The sequence below is a fragment of the Sciurus vulgaris genome (assembly GCF_902686455.1).
Source record: "Sciurus vulgaris genome assembly, chromosome: 18".
NCBI lineage: Eukaryota > Metazoa > Chordata > Mammalia > Rodentia > Sciuridae > Sciurus > Sciurus vulgaris.
This window is the reverse complement of record NC_136479.1, coordinates 27,926,565-27,949,891: the sequence shown is the minus strand read 5'-3', so window position 1 is coordinate 27,949,891 and position 23,327 is coordinate 27,926,565. Positions and strand designations below refer to the sequence as shown.

The window sequence follows — 23,327 nt, the reverse complement described above, 5'->3', positions numbered from 1 at the left end:
TCCCATCTTGAGACGCCTGCTGGAGACTTGAAGCCATTGTCATGTACCTCTCATGCTTTAGGCTACAGAAGACTGAGAGGTCTGAATACTATATGACTGTTATAGTGTAGATTTTCTTTTTTCTCCTTATTGAAAAATCTTAAGTTTTTATTTCTTTACTTTTCTCATTCTTTTCCTTTTGTTTACCTGTTCCCTCAGAGTCTCTTTCCCCCTTTTCCCATGCTAACAACCAGCTTCTTTTGATTACACTCTCACTCTATGATCTAGAACTTCTATATATTCTTTTCTTATCCCATTAACAGCTACATCCTACACCCCTCCCTATCCTCTTTGTCCTCCATTAGAAACTGCAGACCTTATTGCAAATCTATTTCTTATACTGAAGATAATAATTGAACTCATTCTGTTTATTATAACAATGTTGTTAATGTCCTCATGGGGCTATTTGGTCTAGGGTTGCATACTGTCTGAACTGGGCACTGTTAATATTGATCTCCCCCTTAAAGAAAAGGTTTTGAAAACCTATCGGGTCACTATAAGCCTATAGGGGGGAAACTGCAATACCCCAGATCTGCACTGCCAGAGGGGAAGATACGTGAACAACATGAAAAAAACAAGGGAAGAAAATGATCCAAACAAACCTAGATTCTGTATTAATAGAATCCAGTGACGGTATGGTAGAAGAAATGTCAGAAAAGGACTTCAGATTATACGTAATTAAAATAATTCATGAAGGAAAGGATGAGATAAGAGAGTAAATGCAGGCAATGAATGATCATACCAATAAGCAGTTGAAAGAGCAACTGCAGGAAGCAAAAGATCATTTCAACAAAGAGATAGAGTCTCAAAAACAAACAAACAAACAAACAAAACGGAAATCCTTGAAATGAAGGAAACAATAAACCAAATAAAAAACTCAATGGAAAGCATCACCAACAGACTAGACCACTTGGAAGACAGAACCTCAGACAAAGAAGACAAAATATTTAATCTTGAAAATAAAGTTGCCCAAACAGAGAAGATGGTAAGAAATCATGAACAGAATCTCCAAGAACTATGGAACATCATGAAAAGACCAAATTTAAGAATTACTGGGATTGAGGAAGGCACAGAGATACAAACCAAAGGAATGAACAACCTATTCAATGAAATATCAGAAAATTTCCCAAGCCTGAAGAATGAAATGGAAAACCAAATACAAGAGGCTTACAGAACACCAAATGCACAAAATCACAACAGATCCACACCAAGGCACATTATAATGAGAATGCCTAACATACAAAATAAAAACTTTGAAGACTGTGAGAGACAAGCATCAGATTACATATAGGGGGAAACCAATATGGATATCAGCAGATTTCTCAGCCCTGATGAAAAGCTAGAAGGGCCTGGAACGACATATTTCAAGCTCTGAAAGAACATGATTGCCAACCAAGAATCCTATACCCAGAAAAACTAACCTTCAGATTTGAAGATGAAGTAAAATCCTTCCATGATAAACAAAAGTTAAAAGAAATTTACAAATAGAAAGCCCGCGCTATAGAATATTTTCAACAAAATATTCCATGAGGAGGAAATGAAAAACAACAATGGAGGTCAGCAAAGGGAGGAACTACCTTAGAGGAAAACCACTCAAAGGAGAAACCAAGCCAACTTAAAAACCAAAAATAAGCCAAATGACTGGGAATACAAATCATTTCTCAATAATAACCCTGAATGTTAATGGCCTAAACTCATCAATCAAAAGACATAGACTAGCAGAATGGATTAAAAAGAAAGAACCAACAACATGCTGCCTTCAAGAGACTCATCTCATAGAAAAAGACATCCACAGACTAAAGGTGAAAGGGTGGGAGAAAACCTACCACACACACTGACTCAGTAAAAAAGTGGGGGTTTTCATCCTTATTTCAGATAAAGTGGACTTCAAGCCAAAGTTAGTCAGAAGGGATAAAGAAGGAAATTTCATACTGCTTAATGGAACCATAAATCAGGAAGACATAATGATCGTAAATATTTATGCCCCAAACAACGGTGAATCCATGTACATTAAACAAATCCTTCTCGATTCCAGGAATCAAATAGACCACAACAATAATTCTGGGTGACTTTAACACACTGTTGTTACCACTGGATAGATCTTCCAAACAAAAACTAAACAAAGAAACCATAGAACTCAGTAACACAATCAATAACTTAGACTTAACAGACATATATAGAATATTCCATCCATCAACGAGCGGGTTCACTTTCTTCTCAGCAGCACATGGAACCTTCTTGAAAATAGACCATATGTTATGCCACAAAGCAGCCCCTAGTAAATATAAAACAACAGAGATACTGCCTTGTGGTCTATCATATCATAATGGAATGAAATTAGAAATCACTGACAAAATAAAAAACAGAAACCGCTCCAACACCTGGAGACTAAATAATATGCTATTGAATGAAGCATGGATAACAGGAAACATCAGGGAGGAGATAAAAAAGTTCTTAGAGGTAAATTAGAACGACCATATAACATATCAAAATCTCTGGGACACTATGAAAGTAGTACTAAGAGGAAAATTCATTGCATGGAGCACATTAAAGAAAAGAATAAAATGTCAACAACTAAATGACCTAACATTACAGCTCAAAGCCCTACAAAAAGAAGAACAGAACACCAAAAGTAGAAGACAGAAAATAATTAAAATCAGAGCTGAAATCAATGAAATTGAAAAGAAACAATTCAAAAAATTGACAAAACAAAAGGTTGATTCTTTGAAAAAGTAAACAAAATAGACAAACCCTTAGTCACACTAACAAAGAAAAGGAGAAAAATTACTAAAATTTGTGATGAAAAAGGAAATATCAGAACAGACACCACTGAGATACATAACAATGAGAAGCTACTTTGAAAATCTATATTCCAACAAAATAGAAAATGCCAAAGACATCGACAAATTTCTAGAGACATAAGATCCTCCCAAACTGAACCAGGAGGACATACACAATTTAAACAGATCAATATCAAGCAATGAAATAGAAGAAGCCATCAAAAGGTTACCAACCAAGAAAAGCCCAGGACCAGATGGATTCTCAGCTGAGTTCTACAAGACCTTCAAAGAACTCATTCAAATACTTCTCAAAGTATTCCAGGAAATAGAAAAAGAGGAAACCCTTCTCATTCTATGAAGCTAATATCACCCTCATACTCAAACCAGGCAAAGACACATCAAGGACAGAAAATTTTAGACCAATATTCTTGATAAATATAGATGCAAATATCCTTAACAAAATACTGGCAAACCATATCCAAAAACATATTAACATAGTGCACCACAATCAAGTGGGTTCATTCCGGGAATGCAAGGTTGGTTCAACATCCGTAAATCAATAAATGTAATCCATCATGTCAACAGACTTAAAGATAAGAATCATATGGTTGTTCCAATTGATGCAGAAAAAGCGTTCGACAAAATACAACACCCCTTCATGCTCAAAACACTAGAAAAAATAGGGATAGTAGGAACATACCTGAACATTGTAAAGGCTATTTATGCTAAGCCCAACATCATTCTTAATGAAGAAAAACTGAAAGCATTCCCTTTAAAAACTGGAACAAGACAGGGATGCCCTCTTTCACCACTTCTATTCAACATCGTCCTTGAAATGCTAGCCAGAGCTATTAGACAGACTAAAGAAATTAAAGGGATACGGATAGGAAAAGATGTCAAGCTGTCACTATTGCTACTGACATGATTCTCTATTTAGAGGATCCAAAAAACTCCTCCAGAAAACTTCTAGACCTCATAAATGAATTCAGCAAAATAGCAGGATAAAAAAATCAACACACATAAATCTAAAGCATTTTTATACATAAGTGATGAAACATCTGAAAGGGAAATGAGGAAAACAACTGCATTCGCAATAGCCTCAAAAACAAAAACAAAAGCCCAAAACAAAACAACAACAAAAAACAAACTTGGGAATCAATCTAACCAAAGAGGTGAAAGATCTCTACAATGAAAACTACAAAACACTGAAGAAAGAAATTGAGGAAGAACTTAGAAGATGGAAAAAGATCTCCCATGCTCTTGGATAGGCAGAATTAATATTATCAAAATGGCCATACTTCCAAAGGCGCTATACAGATTTAATGCAATTCTAGTTAAAATCCCTATGACATTTCTCATAGAAACAGAAAAAGCAATCATGAAATTCATCTGGAAGACCCAGAATTGCCAAAGCAATCCTGGGCAGGAAGAGTGATGCAGGAGGTATCACAATACTAGACCTTAAACTCTACTATAGAGCAATAGTAACAAAAAATGACATGGTACTGGCACCAAAATAGACAGGTAGATCAATGGTACAGGATAGAAGACACAGAGACATACCCACATAAGTAAAGTAACCTCATCCTAGACAAAGGTGCCAAAAACTTACAATGAAGAAGAGACAGCCTCTTCAACAAATGGTGCTGGGAAAACTGGAAATCCATATGCAGTAAAATGAAATTAAACCCCTATCTCTCACCCTGTACAAAACTCAACTCAAAATGGATTAAGGATTGAGGAATTAGACCTGAGACCCTTCACCAAATAGAAGAAAAAGTAGGCCCGAATCTCTATCACATTGGCTTAGGATCAGACTTCCTTAACAAGACCCCCCATAGTGCATGAAATAAAAGCAAGAATCAATAAATGGGATAGATTCAAACTAACAAGTTTTTTCTCAGCACAGGAAATGATAGATAATGTAAAAAGAGCCTACAGAGTGGGAGAAATCTTTTCCACACACACGTCAGACAGAGCACTCACCTCCAAAGTTTATAAAGAACTTAAAAAACTTTACACCCAAAATACAAAGAACCCAATCAATAAATGGGCTAAGGAAATGGGCAGACACTTCATAGAAGAAGATATACAGGGAATCAAACAAATATATGAAAAAGTACTCATCTCTAGTAATTAGAGAAATGCGAATTAAAACCACCCTAAGATTTCATCTAACTCCAATTAGAATGGCTATTATCAAGAACACAAGCAATAATAAGTGTTGGATGTGGGGAAAAAGGCACACTCATACATGGCTGGTGGAGTTGCAAATTGGTGCAGCCACTCTGGAAAGCAGTATGGAGATTCCTCAAAAAACTTGAAATGGACCCACCATTTGACCCAGCTATCCCACTCCTTGGTTTACACCCAAAGGACTTAAAATCAGCATACTACAAAGATGCAGCCACATCAATGTTCATAGCTGCTCAATTCACAATAGGCAGATTGTGGAACCAACCTAGATGTTCTTCAACTGATGAATGGATAAAGAAACTGTGGTATATATACACAATGGAATATTACTCAGCCATAAAGAACAATAAAATTACGGCATTTGCTGGTAAATGGATGAAGTTGGAAAATATCATGCTAAGTGAAACAGGTCAAGCCCCAAAATCCAAGGGCCGAATGTTTTCTCTGATAAGTGCATGGCAATATATAAGGAGGGGGGGGTGATGGTAGGACGAGAAGAATGAAAGAACTTTGGAAGGTGTAGAGGAAAAATGGGTGGGAGGGGGTGGGGATGGAAAAACAGCAGAAAGAAACAGACGGTGTTACCCTATATATATGTATGATTACATGAATGGTGTGAATCTACATTGTGTACAACCATAGAAAAGAAAAGTTGTACCCCATTTGTGTACAATGAATCAAAATATGTCTGTAAAAAAAAATATTTTAATTAAAAAAAAATCTAAAACAATAGGATTTAACAAGATTCCAGATTGCTGAGCATGTGGAGGTTTCTGAAAGATCGTGCCCTACAGAAGGCACTGAAGCTTCACATCCTTTCCACATCTCTTGCCCTATGTATTTCTCCCAACTGGTATTCATCTATATCCTTCATTAGTCCAATATTAGAAATAAACCAATGTATATGTAAAAAAAAAAAAAAAAAAAAAAAAAAAAAAAAAAAAAAAAAATTCATTGGGTTGAAAAATTCCATGGAGATGGGGCTATCTTTCCTGGCCCCAGTCAGAACTGAAGGCCAGAGTGGCCACAGAGGGCAGCAGGTCTCAAGGGATCTTTGACAGGGCAGAGGGCCAACCAGGAGCAGAGTTAGGGCACCGTTGCAGACTAAGAGAAAGAGAGGGTTGACCACAGGAAGGGGTCCTGTCTCCTGGGGTCTTCCTGTAGCTTCTCCAGGAGTTAAAAGTAGTCAAGGTGAGAAGAAGGAGAGGGAGGGGCTCAGAACCTCAATACAGAGGGAGGTGGGCAGAGCAAGTTTCAGTAAGGTAAGAGGTCTATGGGAAACATGTATTTCCCAGAGAAAGCATCCAGGCCTAACCAGCCTGTGCCTTTGTTTTGGGCTGGAACACCTATGAGAACTCCGGACTTCTCCTGCTGGTCTGATGACATCCACAAATCTTCCGAGATGCAAAAGGAGGATCAGAGTGACACACATGAGCTGCAAAGAATGTAGCCCCGGGTCCCTCATCAGAGCACCAAGCAGTGGGTAGACTGCACTTTTTCACAGCAGGTGAGTCATGTCACAGACAAGATAGTAATTAGTGATTTCACCACAAGGTTATTATGACCCTTAATAATTCTGAAGTCAGGAATTTTGTTCAACAGATGTACTGAGGTACTTCTCTGTGAGATGCTGCTCTAGGTTCACTGGTTACATTCTGAACTAACAATGAGACAGGAAATCATCCAAATGGAATGAAAATGCTGTGATACAACATATCCCCTTGGCTTCGGAGATAAAGGACTTTATGAGGGTCCCTCATGATGTGGGCTCTAAGGCAATAGTGGGAGACCCCAAAAAGCTAGTACATTCTCTAGGCCTCAGCTGCCACATGGTTAAGTTTGGCCTAAATGGTCTCATAAGCTTCTTCCAACCCTGACACTTGCAAATTCCTGCCGTATAACCAAGTCTTTCCAGCAGGAGGAAGCTCACCTATGTGCAGGTGCTTTGACAAGGCAAAGGGAATTTCCCATTGTGTACTTAGGAGCTGCAAAATGCCCATGCCCATCACAGATGTCTGAGAGGAGTCACCATGTCCACCTCCCAGGTAATACAAATTCTCTACAAAATTCCTAAGACATGGTCATTGAGCCTCTGAGGACATCATACAAGGGGGAATGCCTCATCCCAGACAGATCAAGAGTTAACCCACAGGGGTCCAGTAGCTCAACAGGGTTTGGTGGATACAGTTTGAAGGTCCCTTTGTGAAAATTGAGATACATTCTATGAGATTTCTGGATTAGGAGCTAAAAACCTCTTTTGAGTCAGTGATTGGCCTTGGGAAAAAGAAATAAGCAAAGAAACAAAGGAAAGTGATTAAGAAAACTGGGAAGCAGCTGTGGCCAAGGGAAATTCCAATATCTTAAGTGTCAGGGCCTCCTCTACAAAGTGGGCTGTCGTATGGACTAAGTGGGCTAGGGCATGCACAGATGTACAGGCCTCAGCACAAAGCAAGCTTCATTACCAAGGGGCAGAAGAACTAACAAAATGGGAGGGATAGAGATTTTAGAAACTTGAGATGTCCCAAGAAAAACAAATGCGAGACAGGATTGGGAGATGCCTCCAATATTTGTCTCTTAGTTGCTTTTTTTTGGGGGGGTGGGGTCACTATCATTGCTTTTACTAACAGAATGTTAGAAACACTGATCCTTTTATAATTCACATATTCCTATCACTTCATACTCCTTATAGAGTCTCAAAATCTCAGTGGCTTCTTTACTGTTCAAGTAAGAAAGGTTTCCCGACTCTGGCCATATGTTAATATCAGTACCCCACTGTTCCACCTCAACCCCACCTCTACTCCACACCTAATTGTAGTTGAGCCCATCAGTCCTGGGACACCTAAGGCCTCTGACGGCACAAGAAGGCACCTTAGAAATCATCCATTCCAACTTCCTTAGGGCACAGAGATGAGGTCCCAGAGAAAAAGACTTGTTCAAAGTTAGGGTGAACATTAGGTGCTGAACTGGGACAAAGTTTTATCTCTTCTATCCACAATGTCATTCAAATAGTTTTCCTGGAGATAAGCTGCAGTTATCTTGAGGTTCCTTTGTCCCCATTGCTTATGTGACTTGAAAGCCAGGGGAATGTTCATTCCTTCACCAAACCCGTATGCTGAGCCCTCTGCCCCAGGAACCGTGTTAGATACGGAGGACACAGAGAGGCAGCTGTGCTCCCTCCCTCATGGAGCCAAGGTCTGTGCTGCGACCAGTTCTAGCTGGCATCCTGCATGGGTCTGGTCAGTGCTGGGAAACTTCAGAGCAGTGAAGACTGGCCACTCACCCACTCAAGACTGTCATGACACACCAGTCGGTAGGAATAAAGTATGAGGTACTGGAGAGAATTCCCCTTTGGCAGGCTGCTGGTGGCAGTGCTTAGGGTGTGAGCATGTGGCTGCGTACTGATTTCCATCATGAGGCTTCCTGTGGCAGGTTCCCAGCCTCCTGGATAAATCCCAGCTGAGAGCTACCTTGGGAGGGCTGAGGTTCTGGCACAGGCTGGTATGAGCCAAGTTTGTGACAGATCTGCCAGCTTCAGTAGGACAGTGCAGAAGTTACCCAGGGGCAGGGTCCTTGCTTGCCCTCCTGAGTTCTTCCTGAGGCATGGTCTCAGAGCCCACAGGAATGGGGCTCCAGAACTCCACTCCTCCCAGAGTTCTGAGCAAGCATTCTGATTTGGCAAGGGGCCTGGAGGCCACTTCCCTCAATCCTTGCCTTGGGAGTCTGGCAGCACCTGCAGCATCTAAAAACAGTCTGTATTTCACTAAAAAATTCTGGTGTTCAACATGATTTTACCATAATTTGTGAGTCAACTGTCAGTGGATTAGATGTCTCAGATTTTAACTTTCTCCAAATGGCTGAAGTCATAGGATGCTGTTTAGCAATTTGAATTGGAAAAAAAAAAAAAAAAAAATTTTTTTTAGGAAAAAAATGGGACACTTCTAGCCAGTGCTAGACTTAAGGGAAGACTTTGTTTTACTTGGTGTGGAAGACTCTTTCACAAGCAGTTTCCACCTTCAGCATTCCAAGGTCCTCATGTCAAGAGCAAAGACAGACTGAACTGCACACATACAAATGGCAATTTTTATCTTATATATATTTACTGCTACGTTAATACTGTTTAAAAAAAGAGGCACGGAAGACTAGGTTAAGGTAGATTCTGGCCACTCATTACAGTCCTTCTTGGGTTTGGACTGGTTGACAGATGGCAACTGAGTCCCTTCTGGAAGACAGTTCCCTCAGGAGACATTCTAGTCACGGTGGGGGTCGGGGGAAACAGTGGGAAAGGGTTTGCCCTGGTACAAATCTAGGACACCCCTGGGAAGCTGGAAATGTGGAACAATAGGAGGAAAGAAGATGACAGAGAGGCCTAACCTTCTCCTTCCCCCGGACTGTTATATATAGGAAATTAGGGCTGAAGCCACTCAACCACAGAGTTAGCGGTGGGGGCTCATGACCTGACACTTAAAGCATCACTGGCTTCTACACAGTAAGGCCATGGTGTGCGTGATGGATGGAAACACCTATGACTTTGGAGTTCCAGGTCTGGGTTCAGGGACCAGCCCCACTCCCACTGCCTAATGTGCAAGCTGTACATTCTAATATAGGCTTGTTGTGAGTGGTGAAGGGCCTCTTGAGAGTGCCAAGCACAGTAGTGGTGACACAGAGTGCTCTGTGCAGCCCTCCGTTAGAGAGGCATCACGCACTACCCCACCTTACAGATGAGGGCTCTGAGGATCTACCTAGGCAGCCCAGACTCAGAGCTCTTGACCACTGGAATTGCTGGTTTCTGAGTTGAAGACTCTGGTGAGGGAGACCCCAGGCCCAGTCCATGATGGCCCAAGTTAGAAGTGGTTATTTTCAGGCTCAACCTCTTTGCCAAAACACCGCAGGTTCTTTCTCCTCAGGGTGGGCGCAGTTCTGAGGTCTCTTCCACTAAAACACAAGAAGTAGCAGAACCAAACAAAGCAAGATGCAGCTCCAGAAGCTCAGCAGCAGGGAAAGGAAAAAAAGGGGCTGTGCTCTTGGGCATCCTCACAAATAATTCTGATGTTCTTGGGTTAAGCCGCCCACAGTGCATATGCTGCCCCTTAAGATGCCCTAGTCAATGGCTCTGACAGATTTCCTTGGTGTGTGGCCTTTGGTAATAGCCAGCAGAGCCCTCTTGCCCAGTAGAGCAGGCAACGGGAGAGCACAAACCTCACCTGAGTTGAGCCAGAAACCTGCATTGTAGACAAGGGTCTACCGCTCTCACCTCTGACCAGGGGTAATGTTCACACCCTTTGATGTCAGCCTATCCCCAGGATGGTAATTCATACTTGAAGGTGTCCTTGCCTGAGGCATTTCTTATGAGGCCACCAAGTTACCTGAAGGCCAGGGGGTCCCAGGGAATTTTCTCTTTCTGTCATTAAAAAAAACCAGGGGTGGAATTTATTCACTAAAAAAAGGTCATTACAATTGTCCTTTGCTATCTGCAAGGGGTTGATTTAGGAACTCCAGAAGATAACAAAGTCTGCAGATGCTTCAGTCTGTTATAAAAAATGATGTATTAGCACATGATCTATGTATACCCTCTGGTATACTTTATCTTTTGTGGTGCTGGTGATTAAACCAGAGCATGTGTGTGCCAGGGAAGGGATCTACCACTAAGCTACATCCTAGCCCCTTCTAGTATATTTACTTTTTAATTTACTGATTCTTTTTGGTTATATATGATAGTATACCTTCCTGTATACTTTAAATAATATCTAGGTCATGTATAATACTTAATAAGATGTAAAAGCCATGTAAATAGTTGCTATACTGTATTATTTAGGTAACAATGACCAAAAAAAAAAAAAAAAAAAAGATGTATGCGAGTTTAAAGCCAGCTTCAACAACTCGGAGAGGCTGTCTTAAAATAAAATGTAGAAAGGGCTAGGGATGTGGCTCAGTGGTAGAGTGCCCCTGAGTTCAGTCCCAGTACCAAACCAAACCAAACCAAACCAAAAACCCAAGTCCAAATCAAACCGCCAACAAAAAACCAAAACCAAATGCAAAACAAAACAAAATCCACTGCAATTTCATCCTGGAAGACCATGCTCTGCGCCTGCTAGCCTGCATAAAAGCAAAAATCCATGCACAAGGGTCTAGAAGGGATTTCACAAGAGGACACTAAGGTTCGGAGGTGCAGAGACCTATTAAAATCAGTGGGGACTGGGCAGGAGGTCTGGGCTTACATGCTCCAGACCGGGCTGTTAGGCTCACTAGGCCTGCCTGAGACCTGGGCTCCCTTCATGGCTGGTCTGCCTTGGCAGAGGAGGACTGCAGGAGGACCAGCCTGCTGCGTATGTCCTTGCCCTTACAGAGTGCCCCCGTCCCCCCAGGCCACGGTACACAGGTCCAAGGGTGGCCTGCTTCCAGCATCTTCCCTGGCCTTTGGACTGAAAAGGATCCAGCAGGCCTGAATGAGTTCCCTTCTATGCCCTATTTCTGGCTCCCTCCAATCTTGGGGAAAACTCTCTCCCTGCTTTTCTTTTGCGGTCTTAGGGACTGAACTCAGGGGACGCTCTACTGCTAAGTTACATTCCCAGCCCTTTTTCTTTTATTTTTTGAGATAGCATTTTGCTGAATTCTTGAAGCTGACCTCGAGCTTGAGATTTTCCTGCCTCAGCCAAACAAGTTGCTAGGATTAAAGATACATATCACTGTGCCTGGTTTTTGGTCAAAAAATTTCGGATCCACCAAATGGGAGGGAGCAGACAGTGGTAAGTGATTAAGATGTTCCAAGACTGACAGGGTCTCTAAAAGACTGGGTATGACAACACATCAGGCTTGGGTGGCAGTGAAACCACCTAGTGCCCCTATTAATATACGCCCATGGTTGTCTTAGAAGAACTCTTGGATCCCAACGAATCCCAATGAGGACTGGGAAAGAAGTGTCTGAACTGTCCCATGGTGGGCAAAGCATCCCTGTGCAGTGTCAAGGACAAAGCAGAAAGTGGAGTGAAGCCTTGTCTACTACAGATCTGGAAGAGTGCTTTACAGGAAGAAATGAGGGCTGCATTTTTGCATTTTAACAGGGAGAGGTTTATTTCCTTCCCTTGAATTCCTCTGAGCTCAGCAGGATACAGAAAAGTGCTGGGCCTGACACACAAGGCTCTGGCAGGCTTGCTTCACGTGCATGTGGGGTGAGTGGGGAGGGGAGAAGGCAGGGGCCCAGCTGCTCCAGAAATTCGCAGGAAGTGAGGTAGAAGTCACAGAGAGGTTTTAATTAAGAATAGAAAATGAAAAAAACACCCTTCCCTTGTCCCTAAACAACAAAGCCCCATAGCTCTGTTCACACTGGAAGGTCTGGACAGGAGAAAATGCAGGAAGAGAAACTGCAAGTGGTTGAAGGGGACAAAGAATATTTTTACAGGTCAGATGTTAACAGCAACCACCAGCCACAGCTGATGGCTCCCAAGGCTGACATGTGAGCACTGGCACAGAGCTGTTCTTGCCAAAACCTTTCAAAAGTCCTTTGAGCCTCTCTTTTCCAACACTTCTGGTCACCAGGGCTGACCATCTGCCTGCCTGCTCACCAGCCTCCTGTGACCACAGGGAAGTATGGGACACTTCATTAACTTACTCTTCCCTAAAGGTGACCCAGAATTGCAAATTGCTACCTCCCCTCCTGTGATTCTGGGAGTGGGTTGGGGCTGGGATCCAGGTCAGGTGTGGCCACAGCTGTTGTTAATAAACTTGCAATGACTTCATGAAAGACTTCCAAAGAGCCAAGATTTAGTTTCAAATTATTCCCAGATCTGGCTGTAGATCCCTCAGCAACAGCAGACCCTAACCCCCACCCCCAGCTGTCTCCCTGCAACAGGAAATGGTGGGGGAGGGCGAGTATCAGGTCTGGGAAGACTGGCTCTGAGAGGCCCATGCTGTGCAGCTGGGCTGGACTGGCCAGCAGGAACTGGACAACATGCTGGATTTCACAGGCTCCAGGCTGGCCTCTGGCTTCTACAGCAGTCTCCTTGGGTCAAAGAGGCCTAGCATTCAAATGCCTTTCTGTCCTGAGCACCTCCTCCAAAAGGACCCGGAGGCGGGGTGGAATGTGGCCATGTTTTGACTCCTGTCAGGGTCAAGTGCTCAGGCTGGGGCCTGCTGGGATTTGCTGAAGACAAACTGCACCAACACACATGTTCAACACACTGTTCTGCCTTTGTAAAGTCCTTTGGTAATATTAAAATCCAGTCTGGGATGTGGTCAAAGGTGGAGGACCTACAGGCCCCTTCCACCATCTGCAACCTGCTCAGTGGAGTTGCTGTCCAGCGAGAGTGCTCCGCAAAGCTTAGAGACCCCATGGGCACCTCTCAGGCATCTCCTGTATTTGTGGAAGGAGCTACTTAGGTTCAGGACCTGAACATCATTTTCCTCAACTGCAAAATGGGAAACTGGTACCCCCAACTCCATGCCAAGTCTTATACAATAGCTGCACAATGCTGTGTATGTGGCTCTAAGGGAAGGCTGAAGAAACCAAGGCCAGATTCCATGCAAGTTCAGAGATGACACACACTCCTTTTTTTTTTTAATGGAAACAATATTTAGAACAGTGACTAGAAATAAAAAGCCAAGGCCAGCTGTGAAAGTTGGGTGATGTGCAATAACGTGGGCTCATTTCCCTACTCTTCTTTCTTTTGGAGGAAAAAAAAAAAGAGAGAGGAAGGAAGGAAGGAAGGAAGGAAGGAAGGAAGGAAGGAAGGAAGGAAGGGAGGGAGGGAGGGAAGGAAGGAGGGAGGGAGGGAGGGAGGGAGGGAGGGAGGGAGGGAGGGAGGGAGGGAGGGAGGGAGGAAGGAAGATGCTAAGAAAAAATGTTGAAGCCTTGTTGGGTTTCTACCTTTTCTTCATCAATGCTCTTAACTACTCTTCTTCCTCCATTGATCCTGTGCAATTACATTTTTTTCCCTGACTGCTCAAGCCAGGGCTTCAAAAATGCTGGTGCTGTCCCCATGCCTGACCTGCAGGAGGATGTCATGCTCTTCACGCAAGAAGCAGGCAGTCTGGGGGACAGAGGCCCTGGGATGGAAACTGAGCTGCCAGTTACTGGCTTCAATCCCTAGTAGGTTTCCTCATTTGTGAGCCTAGGAGGACTCATCTGCCTTAGAGCACCATTACAAAATAGAATATATGAACGCATGCGAGTGTGAGGGTCAACCTACTGCTGGTCTGGGAAAAATGAGTCTACCTTCTACGAACCAAATGGCTCGGAAGTAATGCCACGAATTTGTGAGTTGGCTGTAAAAGTCTTTGGGTTTTATTAGACCAGGCTTCAAACTGTCATGTTAAAAGAAAAAAGTTGTTGAAGACAATTCTCTGCGATTTGTTGCAGCCCAAACTCAAGACAAACACGGACTTTTTTTTTTTATTTAGAGAGCATGCTATCATGAATTATGCTATACTTCCAGAATCCAGATTGCTAGGTGATGTTCTTCTGAACATGGCTCCTAACAGTGACACAGGGATATAGTTCCTTTAGTTGCCACTGCTGTGGCCACATGTGGACAAGAGTCAAGATGTTGGGTAGAGTAATAGTAATGTCCAGGATAATTCTCCCACTTGTTCCTCTACATGCTGAGGCTTGGTGTTGCATTCTATCTTTGATACAGAAAGCTGTGGCCTGTTATGGCTGCATTTGCTTTAGTTTTTCCTCATTCCTAAAGAAAATAGCTTCTTTTTATAAGACTCTTGTTTTTGGCTCATGTTTGGTAACAAACATACAAAGCTATTATTTACCATATGAGCTCTTTGTATGGTATTAGTTCAGGTTCCTGAGAAATCTCCCATCATTTAGGATGAGAATTTCACTTCTTTCCGAATCATGAAGGGACAACTCCCTTGCTGCTGATGAGAGATCCTTTCTGGCCCCATCGACTAATGAGGCCAGAGAACAGGCATGCAGGACAGGGCAAGCTTTGTTTCACTGCTCTTCTGAATGGCTTTGTGTTCTCAGAAGCCCCAACAGATGCTGGGGTGGAATTTAATCGGTCTCCTGGTGAGAATCAAGGAAACCAGGCTGATCCCTGTTTTGATGGGAACAGGACAAATTGAACAAAATCTCTGGGTATGGCAAGCAGAGGAAATTGGAGGAATTTGTATTTGCTTGACCTTCCTCTCAAACTTCATTTGAACAATGACAGAACTTTCTTCAGGCTAGATGACGATTCGACAAGAAAACAGGAGAGGTGCATGTTGCGGCAGTCAGACAAAGTGGCAGTGCACAAGAAAACTTTATAATCACTTCCATACCTGGGTATGGGGGGAGAGAGTTGCAGGTGAAGAACCAGAACAAGAGTGAACAGAGCAGAGAGAAACAGTGTTGAGAATAGGCCACACTGATAAACACCTGCCCTCATGTGGCGACATCCACTCTGTTCTTTATTTTTGGAAATAAAATTAAGGTTAGGGTCTGGAAGCTTCAGCTGAAGAAAAAGGACCCTATTTCCTCATGAAGTTCTACAGATGCTAGCTGGAGAGACGGTAAAGGGAGTTGGCAGAAAGGCCTGTCTCAGAGGGCCCTGTGCACTACCTGATGAGCACTTCCTACTGGGGGCTGTGCCTTCCCCCAAAATCAGCAACAGAAGATGACTGTTCTTCCTGTGCAGAGGCCTCGCTTTCTTCCATATACTTCCTTGATGACAGAAGGGCAGGATGTGGAGGGTATCACTGGTTCATCAAGATCAGTGATTCCTGAGGTAGGACATTCCCCACATGGTTTCTAGGAGGACTGACTGCTTTTCACACTGTGGTGCTCTGAGGATGATGTATTATTTAACATGGGAAGAGATCAGCCTCTAGGCTACCCTGCCCTTGGATACCAGAAAGGTCTGCTGTGAATTTCACCCAGTGGCCAGCCTTTGAACCTGGCACCTTCTCTTGTAAGAATGTTAGAGAGGTACACACTAGAGGTACAGATCTTTTCTCTGGCTTAGTAGGTGTTGGCCTGAACAGTGTTTTCAAGATATGTGGATAAATGGTCATTTTTTTTTTTTTTTTTAAACCAGGAGATTTCACCTTAAAACACAGATTTCCAGCCTCAGGAGAACTGGAAGCCATGACAACTCTGAGCAGTCTCACCTGATAACAAGCTGAAGCTAAGCAGCAGTCCTGTGATGGGCCCAACTGTCCTGCTCATACTGAGAGGGGTTCCACAGTCTTCAGTCCTTGTTGTTGACACCTGCCCCATGGCAGCTTGGTCTGTCCATGCTGTTCATTCTCTATGTGTCAATCTTCCCATGTTTTTCTCCTCCATGTTTTAAAATATACATGTAGCATGATATTTTTGGTATTATTCTAATATGAACACATATAAAATTAAATGTATCACCTATTTTTTGGTATGTTTAAATGTGGTTTTTAATTTACACCACTTCAACTAATGAACAGTTTTGTAGAAGATCTTTGTGAACTTGTCCAATGACTCCTTAGCATAATTTTCTCTAATAAGTGGAATAGCTATAGGTCAAGGAATGGACATTAACATTTCTTTCTTTTCTTTTCTTTTTTTGGAATTGAATTCCAGGGTACTCAACCACTGAGCCATATCCCCAATCCTTTTTATATATATATATATATATATTTAGTTTTTGATGGACCTTTATTTATTTATATGTGGTGCTGAGATTGAACCCAGTGCCTCACACATGCTAGGCAAGCGCTCTACCACTGAGCCATAACCCCCGTCCTCCCCAGCCCTTTTATGTTTTATTTTGAGACAGGGCCTTGCTAAGTTGCTGAGTCTGGCCCTGAACTTTTGATCTTCCTGTTTCAGCCTCCTGAGCTGCTGGGACTATAGACATGCACCACTGAGCCTGGCTGACTAACATTTTCGATCTGGTTAGGTGCAGCAGCACATGCCTATAGTACCAGATACTTTGGAGGCTGAGACAGGAAGGTTGCAAGTTCCCATGCCACATGGACAACACAGGGAGACTCTCACAAAAAACAAAAACGAGAACAAAAATTAAAACAAACAAACAAACAAAAACTGCAAAAAACCCTTCTGATTTGTACACTCTCCTGTCCCATATATCAGTTATACTCCTAACTAATGTCTGAGGCACCATCTCCCCATGTCTTCCCCAATAGGACTTTTACTGTCAATCTGAAAAATATCTTCCACCAATGTGTTATATTTTAATTTCTACTTATTTGATTATTAGGAGGCATCAGTTTTACAACTCTAAAACGGATTATGGTAGATAGAAAAGCAGTTTGTTCTAACTTTACTGCCTACTTGTAATTCCTTTTTCACTTCCTTGTCCATCTCTTTCAGCTACAGAGAACAGACTGAGCTGATTCCCCAGGAGAACATCTGCCTCTCCTACAATAATGAAATTTAGTTGGTGCCATCCTGACCTAATAAAGAGAAGACTTTCCCAGTCTCTTTCAGGTTCAGAAGGCCATAGGATTAAGTTGTGGCTAATGGAATCAAAGTAGAAATGACCTGAGGCAGCTTTTTGGAAGCAAAACATTCCTTTTGACTCCTGCTTTAATCAACCAGGGCTCTCTCTAGACCATGACCACACAGGGATGGGCCCTAAAGGAATGGTGGAGCTTGAGGTGCCTGGTAGAGCTGCTATTTCTTCTCTAGGATCCACTGTTGCATGCACACATGAGGGAGTAAGACATTTTTATTTATTTTGTTCTTTTGCAGTACTGGGAACTGAACCCACAGCCTCATGCCAGAGGTGGGGATTGAACCTAGGGCCTTGCTTGTGCCAGGGAAGAGCTCTACCACTGAGCTATCTACACCCTCAGGCCCTGTTGCCATTTTTAGGCTTCATGTTCTTTTGAGTCAAATCAATCCCTATTAATATAGGGAACACTTACTGACTTCTTATCGAGTCATTTTATTCTCTACATATTGAGAATATTTATCTGTATCATATATGTGTTACCAGTATTTCCCCTAGTTTTCCATTTATCTTTATCATTGCTTATTGTGTCTTGCCAATTAGAATGCTATTTTTTTTATTTTTTGGATACCAGGGATTAAATTTAGGGGTACTTGACCACTGAGCCACACCCTGTATTTTATCTAGAGACAGGGTCTCACTGAGTTGCTAAGCACCTCACTTTTGCTGATATTGGCTATGAACTCACAATCCTCCTGCCTCAGCCTCCTGGGCTGCCACCATGCCCAGTGAGAATTTATATTTTCTTAGTGGCCTTGATATAATGCTAAGAAGGACCTTCTCTGCTCCAAGGTTACAAAAGTCATCTTCTTGGTTTTCCTGAGGTATTTCCCAGTGGTTAGCCAAGTCTCCCACAAAAACTCTCAAATGTGCCCTCACTATATAATAGTAGCCAGTATGATCTTGAAAACACAATCCCCTGTAATGCCCTGCAGCAGGGGTTCAGGATGGTTCCTCTCACCTCCCACAGCTCAGCATCTATAAGCCATACCTGCCTTCTTTCTGGTCCCCAAACATGCTCAGTTTGTTTGATTTCCCCAGTGGCCTTGCTCTTACAGGTTTTACTGCAAATGCTGCCCTCAGAAACAGCTGCCCGCATTCCTCATTTGAAATGGCCGCCTCCTCCAGCCCCTGTCTTTCCTCACTACCCTCATTCTGATTCTTCTGAATGAACAGTACTAAATTTGATTTAGTACTAACTTCATGGAAGGTTCTTGTTTTATAATGCATTTGAATATACATTCAATGAGGATAGGGGCATTCTGTTCAGACCAGTTCTGAAACCACTGTCCAGTTAAGAATGAACAAATGACTCAATCTGTCATTTCTCCAGTTCTTTTGATATATTTATCTATGCTTGTCCTAGTCTACATGGTTTTGGTTAGATCAGCTTTTAGTAAAAATTAGTCTAATTTGCAAAACCAGTCATTTTTTGGAAAAAAAAAAAAAAGAAAAGAATCCTACTTGAGAAGTGAATTCCATTAGATTTCTAAGTGACTCTGGTGAGAGATGATCTCTCTATAATACCGCATGCCCCTCTGAGGACTATGACACCCAGGCCACCTTCACTTTCCCCAGGGAAAGCTGAGAGGACCCATCTGTCACCAGGCCTGCTTTCTGTGGGTCTTAATGCACTTGCTCCAAGTCAGTGGGGGAACTCTGATATGAATCACCTTTTTTTTTTGGGTACTGGGGATCGAACCCAGGGCCTTGTGCTTGCGAGGCAAGCACTATACCAACTGAGCTATATCCCCAGCCCCTGAATCACCTTTTGATAGAACAAATCTTTGCATATTATCATGTTATTGTCCTTAGGATCAGCTTAGAACAAATTGTGCTTGTTTTTAATTTAATGTGATTCTAAAACCAATTGTTTAATATTAAAAAAATTTTAAGAACAAATCATACTTCCTGCATATGTTCAGCTCTCTTCATGTCCGTCAACATAGTTTCATAGTTTTCTTTACACTTCTTGTTCACATTCATTTCTAGGATATTTTATGATTTGTAATTCTACTGCAAAGAGTATTTGATATTTTATATTTAGTCATCTTTCTACTGCTTATATTAGCTTTCTAATTGATTATTTTGTCTTCTCCAAATTTAAAATGATGAATTTGCCTTTCTTTACATGAGGACCTAAAACAGTGTCTGATACACATTAGTGGGTGCTAATCAGCATTAGCCATGACTTTTTTATGGGGCAGGTACCAGGGATTGAACTCAGGGGCACTCAGCCACTAAGCCACATTCCCAGTCCTAGTTTGTATTTTATTTAGAAACAGGTTCTGAGTTGCTTAGTGTGTTGCTAAGTTGCTGAGGATTTTGAACCCGAAATCCTCCTGCTCCAGCCTCTCAAGCTACTGGGATTACAGGCGTGTGCCACTACATCCGGTTAGCCATGACTTTCTCCAGCATATACACCATCTATTTTATTCTGTTAGTCAAGTGTACTGACTAGCAGTTTCAGAACAAAACAGTGATCATTTTATACTTGACTTTATTTGGAATGCTTTCATATACTTCACTGCTAAATACATGCTTACAACTGATTTGAAATATGGGGGTTTGAAGAATAATATTAAGTACAGTTTTAAAAGCTTAAATCAAGAATGGATGTTTGATTTTATTAGATGTCTTTCTGCCATCTAAGGGTTATTAATAGTAAAACATCCTTGTATTTCTGGAACACACTTGATCATTCTCTCTCTTTTTTTTGCAGTGCTGGTGACTGAACCCAGGGGTGCTGGGTTTAACTGAGCTACACCCCAGTCTTTTATTTACTTACTTATTTATTAACTGTTTCTATATACTTTATTTTCAAGGTAATAAATCAAATCAGTTGAGACACTGGAATGAAAGGTACCAAAAGAATCTACCTCAAACTGGCCTACTACTTTGGCCTTAGGAAGGAGAAAAATATTAAGGTATTAAAAGCCTTTTATTTTTTGACAGGGTCTCATTAAGTTGCTGAGGCTGGCCTCAAACTTGAGATGTTCCTGCCTCAAGCCTCCTAAGTCACTACCATTACAGGCGTGTGTCACCGTGCCAAGCTCTGGAATATTTCAGAGAGCACAGGAAAAAGTTTATTCCCGAAAGGATTCAAAGAATTTGCCCCCACAAAACTGTTTGGACATGCTACTTACTCTTTTATTTATTCATTTTTTTTGAGATGGGGTTATTGCTGTGTTGCCCACACTGATCTTGAACTTGTGAGTTCAAGTGATCCTGCTGCCTCATCTCCTGAGTAGTTGTGACCACAGGCCTGTGTGACCACTCTTGGCTTACTTTCTGATGAGCAGCTCTTGATTACTTTCTCATTTGTTTTTTCCTGTGGTTACTGGTCTATGTAACTTCCTGTATCTTCTCATGAGTAAGAATTTGTCATGTATATACAAAATAGTTTTCATTATAGGATGTGTGGTTCTATTCCCTCATGTGGAAATAGGCAGCTGTGCATCTACTCACAGTGGGGTCGGTCCAGAGGGAGCATCTTGAACATTCCTGGCAAGGGGCTCCTGGTGAACGAGGATGCTGGCAGAAATGGTCATATCCATTGATAGACACTCGACAGAGGTAGCACATTTGGGCGCCACAGCGGCAAGACATGCGGTTGCAGCCTTCTGATTTTATAAGGCCAGTTCCACACTTGTGGCATTTTCTAATGCGGGCGGCAGTCATTTTTTCTTCACTGAAAAAATAAAACATGATTGGAGTTGGCTGGGAAGATGAAGAGAAAAGAAAAACATTATGGCCATTAAGTCTGTCTTTCTTTCTCGGTGTAATGACTGCTTGTGGCGTTTGGTGACATTCAAAGAGTAAAAAGAACCTAATGTTCTGAAATCTGAGAACTAAGTTCAAAGATAACTGTCTGACCCTGGGTAAATTTCCCACCTGCCTGGAGACTAAGTTTCCTTTATTTTTTTTTGGTACTTGGGATTAAACTCAGAGACACTTAACCACTGAGTCATATCCCCAGTCCTTTTTATTTTGTGACAGGTTCCTTAAGTAGCTTAGGGCCTTGCTAAATTGCTGAAACAGGCTTTGAACTTGTGATCCTTAGTCTTCCAAGTCACTGAGATTATAGGCACGTGACACCATGCCTGGCAGTTTCCTCACCTTTAAATTGGGAAAACATAACTTTCTCATGGTGTTTTGAGGATTACAGAGAAGATATAAAGCCTCCAGCACATAGCATTTAGAAAAATAACTTCTGTTTGTTACCAAGAATCCCAAAGACTTAAAATGGGGACAAAAACCTCAAGGTCTTCCTAAATTATGTGTTTTATTTATATATAAAAATATATAAATAAATGTATATATATATAAATAAAACTGACAACTTAGAGTTAGTGAGTCCAAACCTTAGTTGCACACCCTGAAATTTTAAAAACTTGCCTTGGGGATGGCGGAGGGAAAGATCCACTGCCAGTCTGACTTCTGTGTTGGAAGAGTTGTCCTCCCACATCACAGTCCTACACTCCCAGACTCCCTTGAAGCAAGGGCAAGACACATGACTCAATCCTGGTTGAGGGGAAGCTCACAGGGAGGCTACCTACCTATCTCCAGAATCATCTGAACTGATGTGTAGGGTGCACAAGTCAAAAATGACAAACTGCCATCTGTCAGGAGCTGCCTGCTGCACTAGGTGCTTCCATGGTGCAATGTTTGTAACTATAAAATGACATGTTCCACATGTCCTTACATCAAATTTGGAAGTTTTCAGTCACTGTTTCTTCAAAAATTCCTTCTGTTCCTCTCTCTCTTCACTTCTCTTCATTCTTTTTTCTTTCTGTTTCTCCAACTGGATAATTTCAATTGACCTATCTTCAACAGTTCTGATTCCTTCTCATGCCTGCACAAATCTGCTGCTGAAATCTTCAGGTACAGTAAGTATTTTTATGGGTTTCTTTTCATTATTTCTCTATTCTCTTCTTGTTCACTACCTGTTCATACACTGCTACTAATAACCTCTAAATTCCTTTTTTTATTTTTGAGATGGGGTCTTGCTATGTAAGTAGGTCGGCCACAAACTCTTGGGCTTAAGTAATCCTTTTGCCTAACCTCCAAAGTAGGTGGGACTATAGGCATACATATATCACTGTGCTAAGCTTCTTTTAGTTCTCTGTTCATGGTATCCTTTCACTCTTTGAGCACATTTAAGACAGTAGATTTTAAATCTTTGTCTAGTAAGGGCTGGGGTTGTAGCAGTGCTAGAGCACTTCTAGCATGTGTGAGGCACTGGGTTTGAGCTTTATCACTGCATAAAACTAAATAAATAAAATAAAGGTACTTGTCCATCTACAGCTAACAATATTTTTTTTTGTCTAGTAAATCCAATGTCTGTGTATCCTATGGGGAGGCTTCTGTCTACTGCTCTTTCCTGTGAATAGGTGACACTTTCCTGTTTCTTTGTATGCCTGTTACATTACTGTTGAAACTGGGCATTTTGAATATTATAATGTGTGCCCATGGCCATACCACCCTGAATGCACCTGATCTCGTCTGAATATTATAACGTAGAAATTCTAGAAATAAGATTGCTTCCTGCAGAGTTTGCAATTTGGTAACTTTTCTTTTTGCCATACTGGGGACAAAACCAAGGGCTGCTCTACTACTGAGCTATATCCCCAGCCTCTAGTTTGAGAATCCTTTTTTTTTTTTTTTTTTTTTTTTTTTGGTGGTGCTGGGGATCGAACCTAGGGCCTTGTGCTTAGAAGGCAAGCACTCTACCTACTGAGCTATTGCCCCAGCCCCCGCTAGTTTGATAGTTTGAGAATCTTGATTCCTTCTGCTCTTATCACCCATATCTATCAGCTTTCTTAAACCCATCCTCTCTTCTCCACAATACCGCCATCCTAATCTGGGGCTCTAT

General features: G+C 41.9%; 1 protein-coding gene across 1 annotated transcript in view; it reads right to left on the bottom strand.

Annotated features, from left to right (window-relative positions):
- Nucleotides 1–23,327, bottom strand: part of RNF216 (ring finger protein 216) — a 189,310-nt gene that overhangs the window by 5,091 nt on the left and 160,892 nt on the right. The window contains exon 15 of the mRNA XM_079120168.1: nt 20,921–21,143. Within this exon, the coding sequence (XP_078976294.1) occupies nt 20,921–21,143 (223 nt within the window). The remainder of the gene's footprint in view (nt 1–20,920; nt 21,144–23,327) is intronic.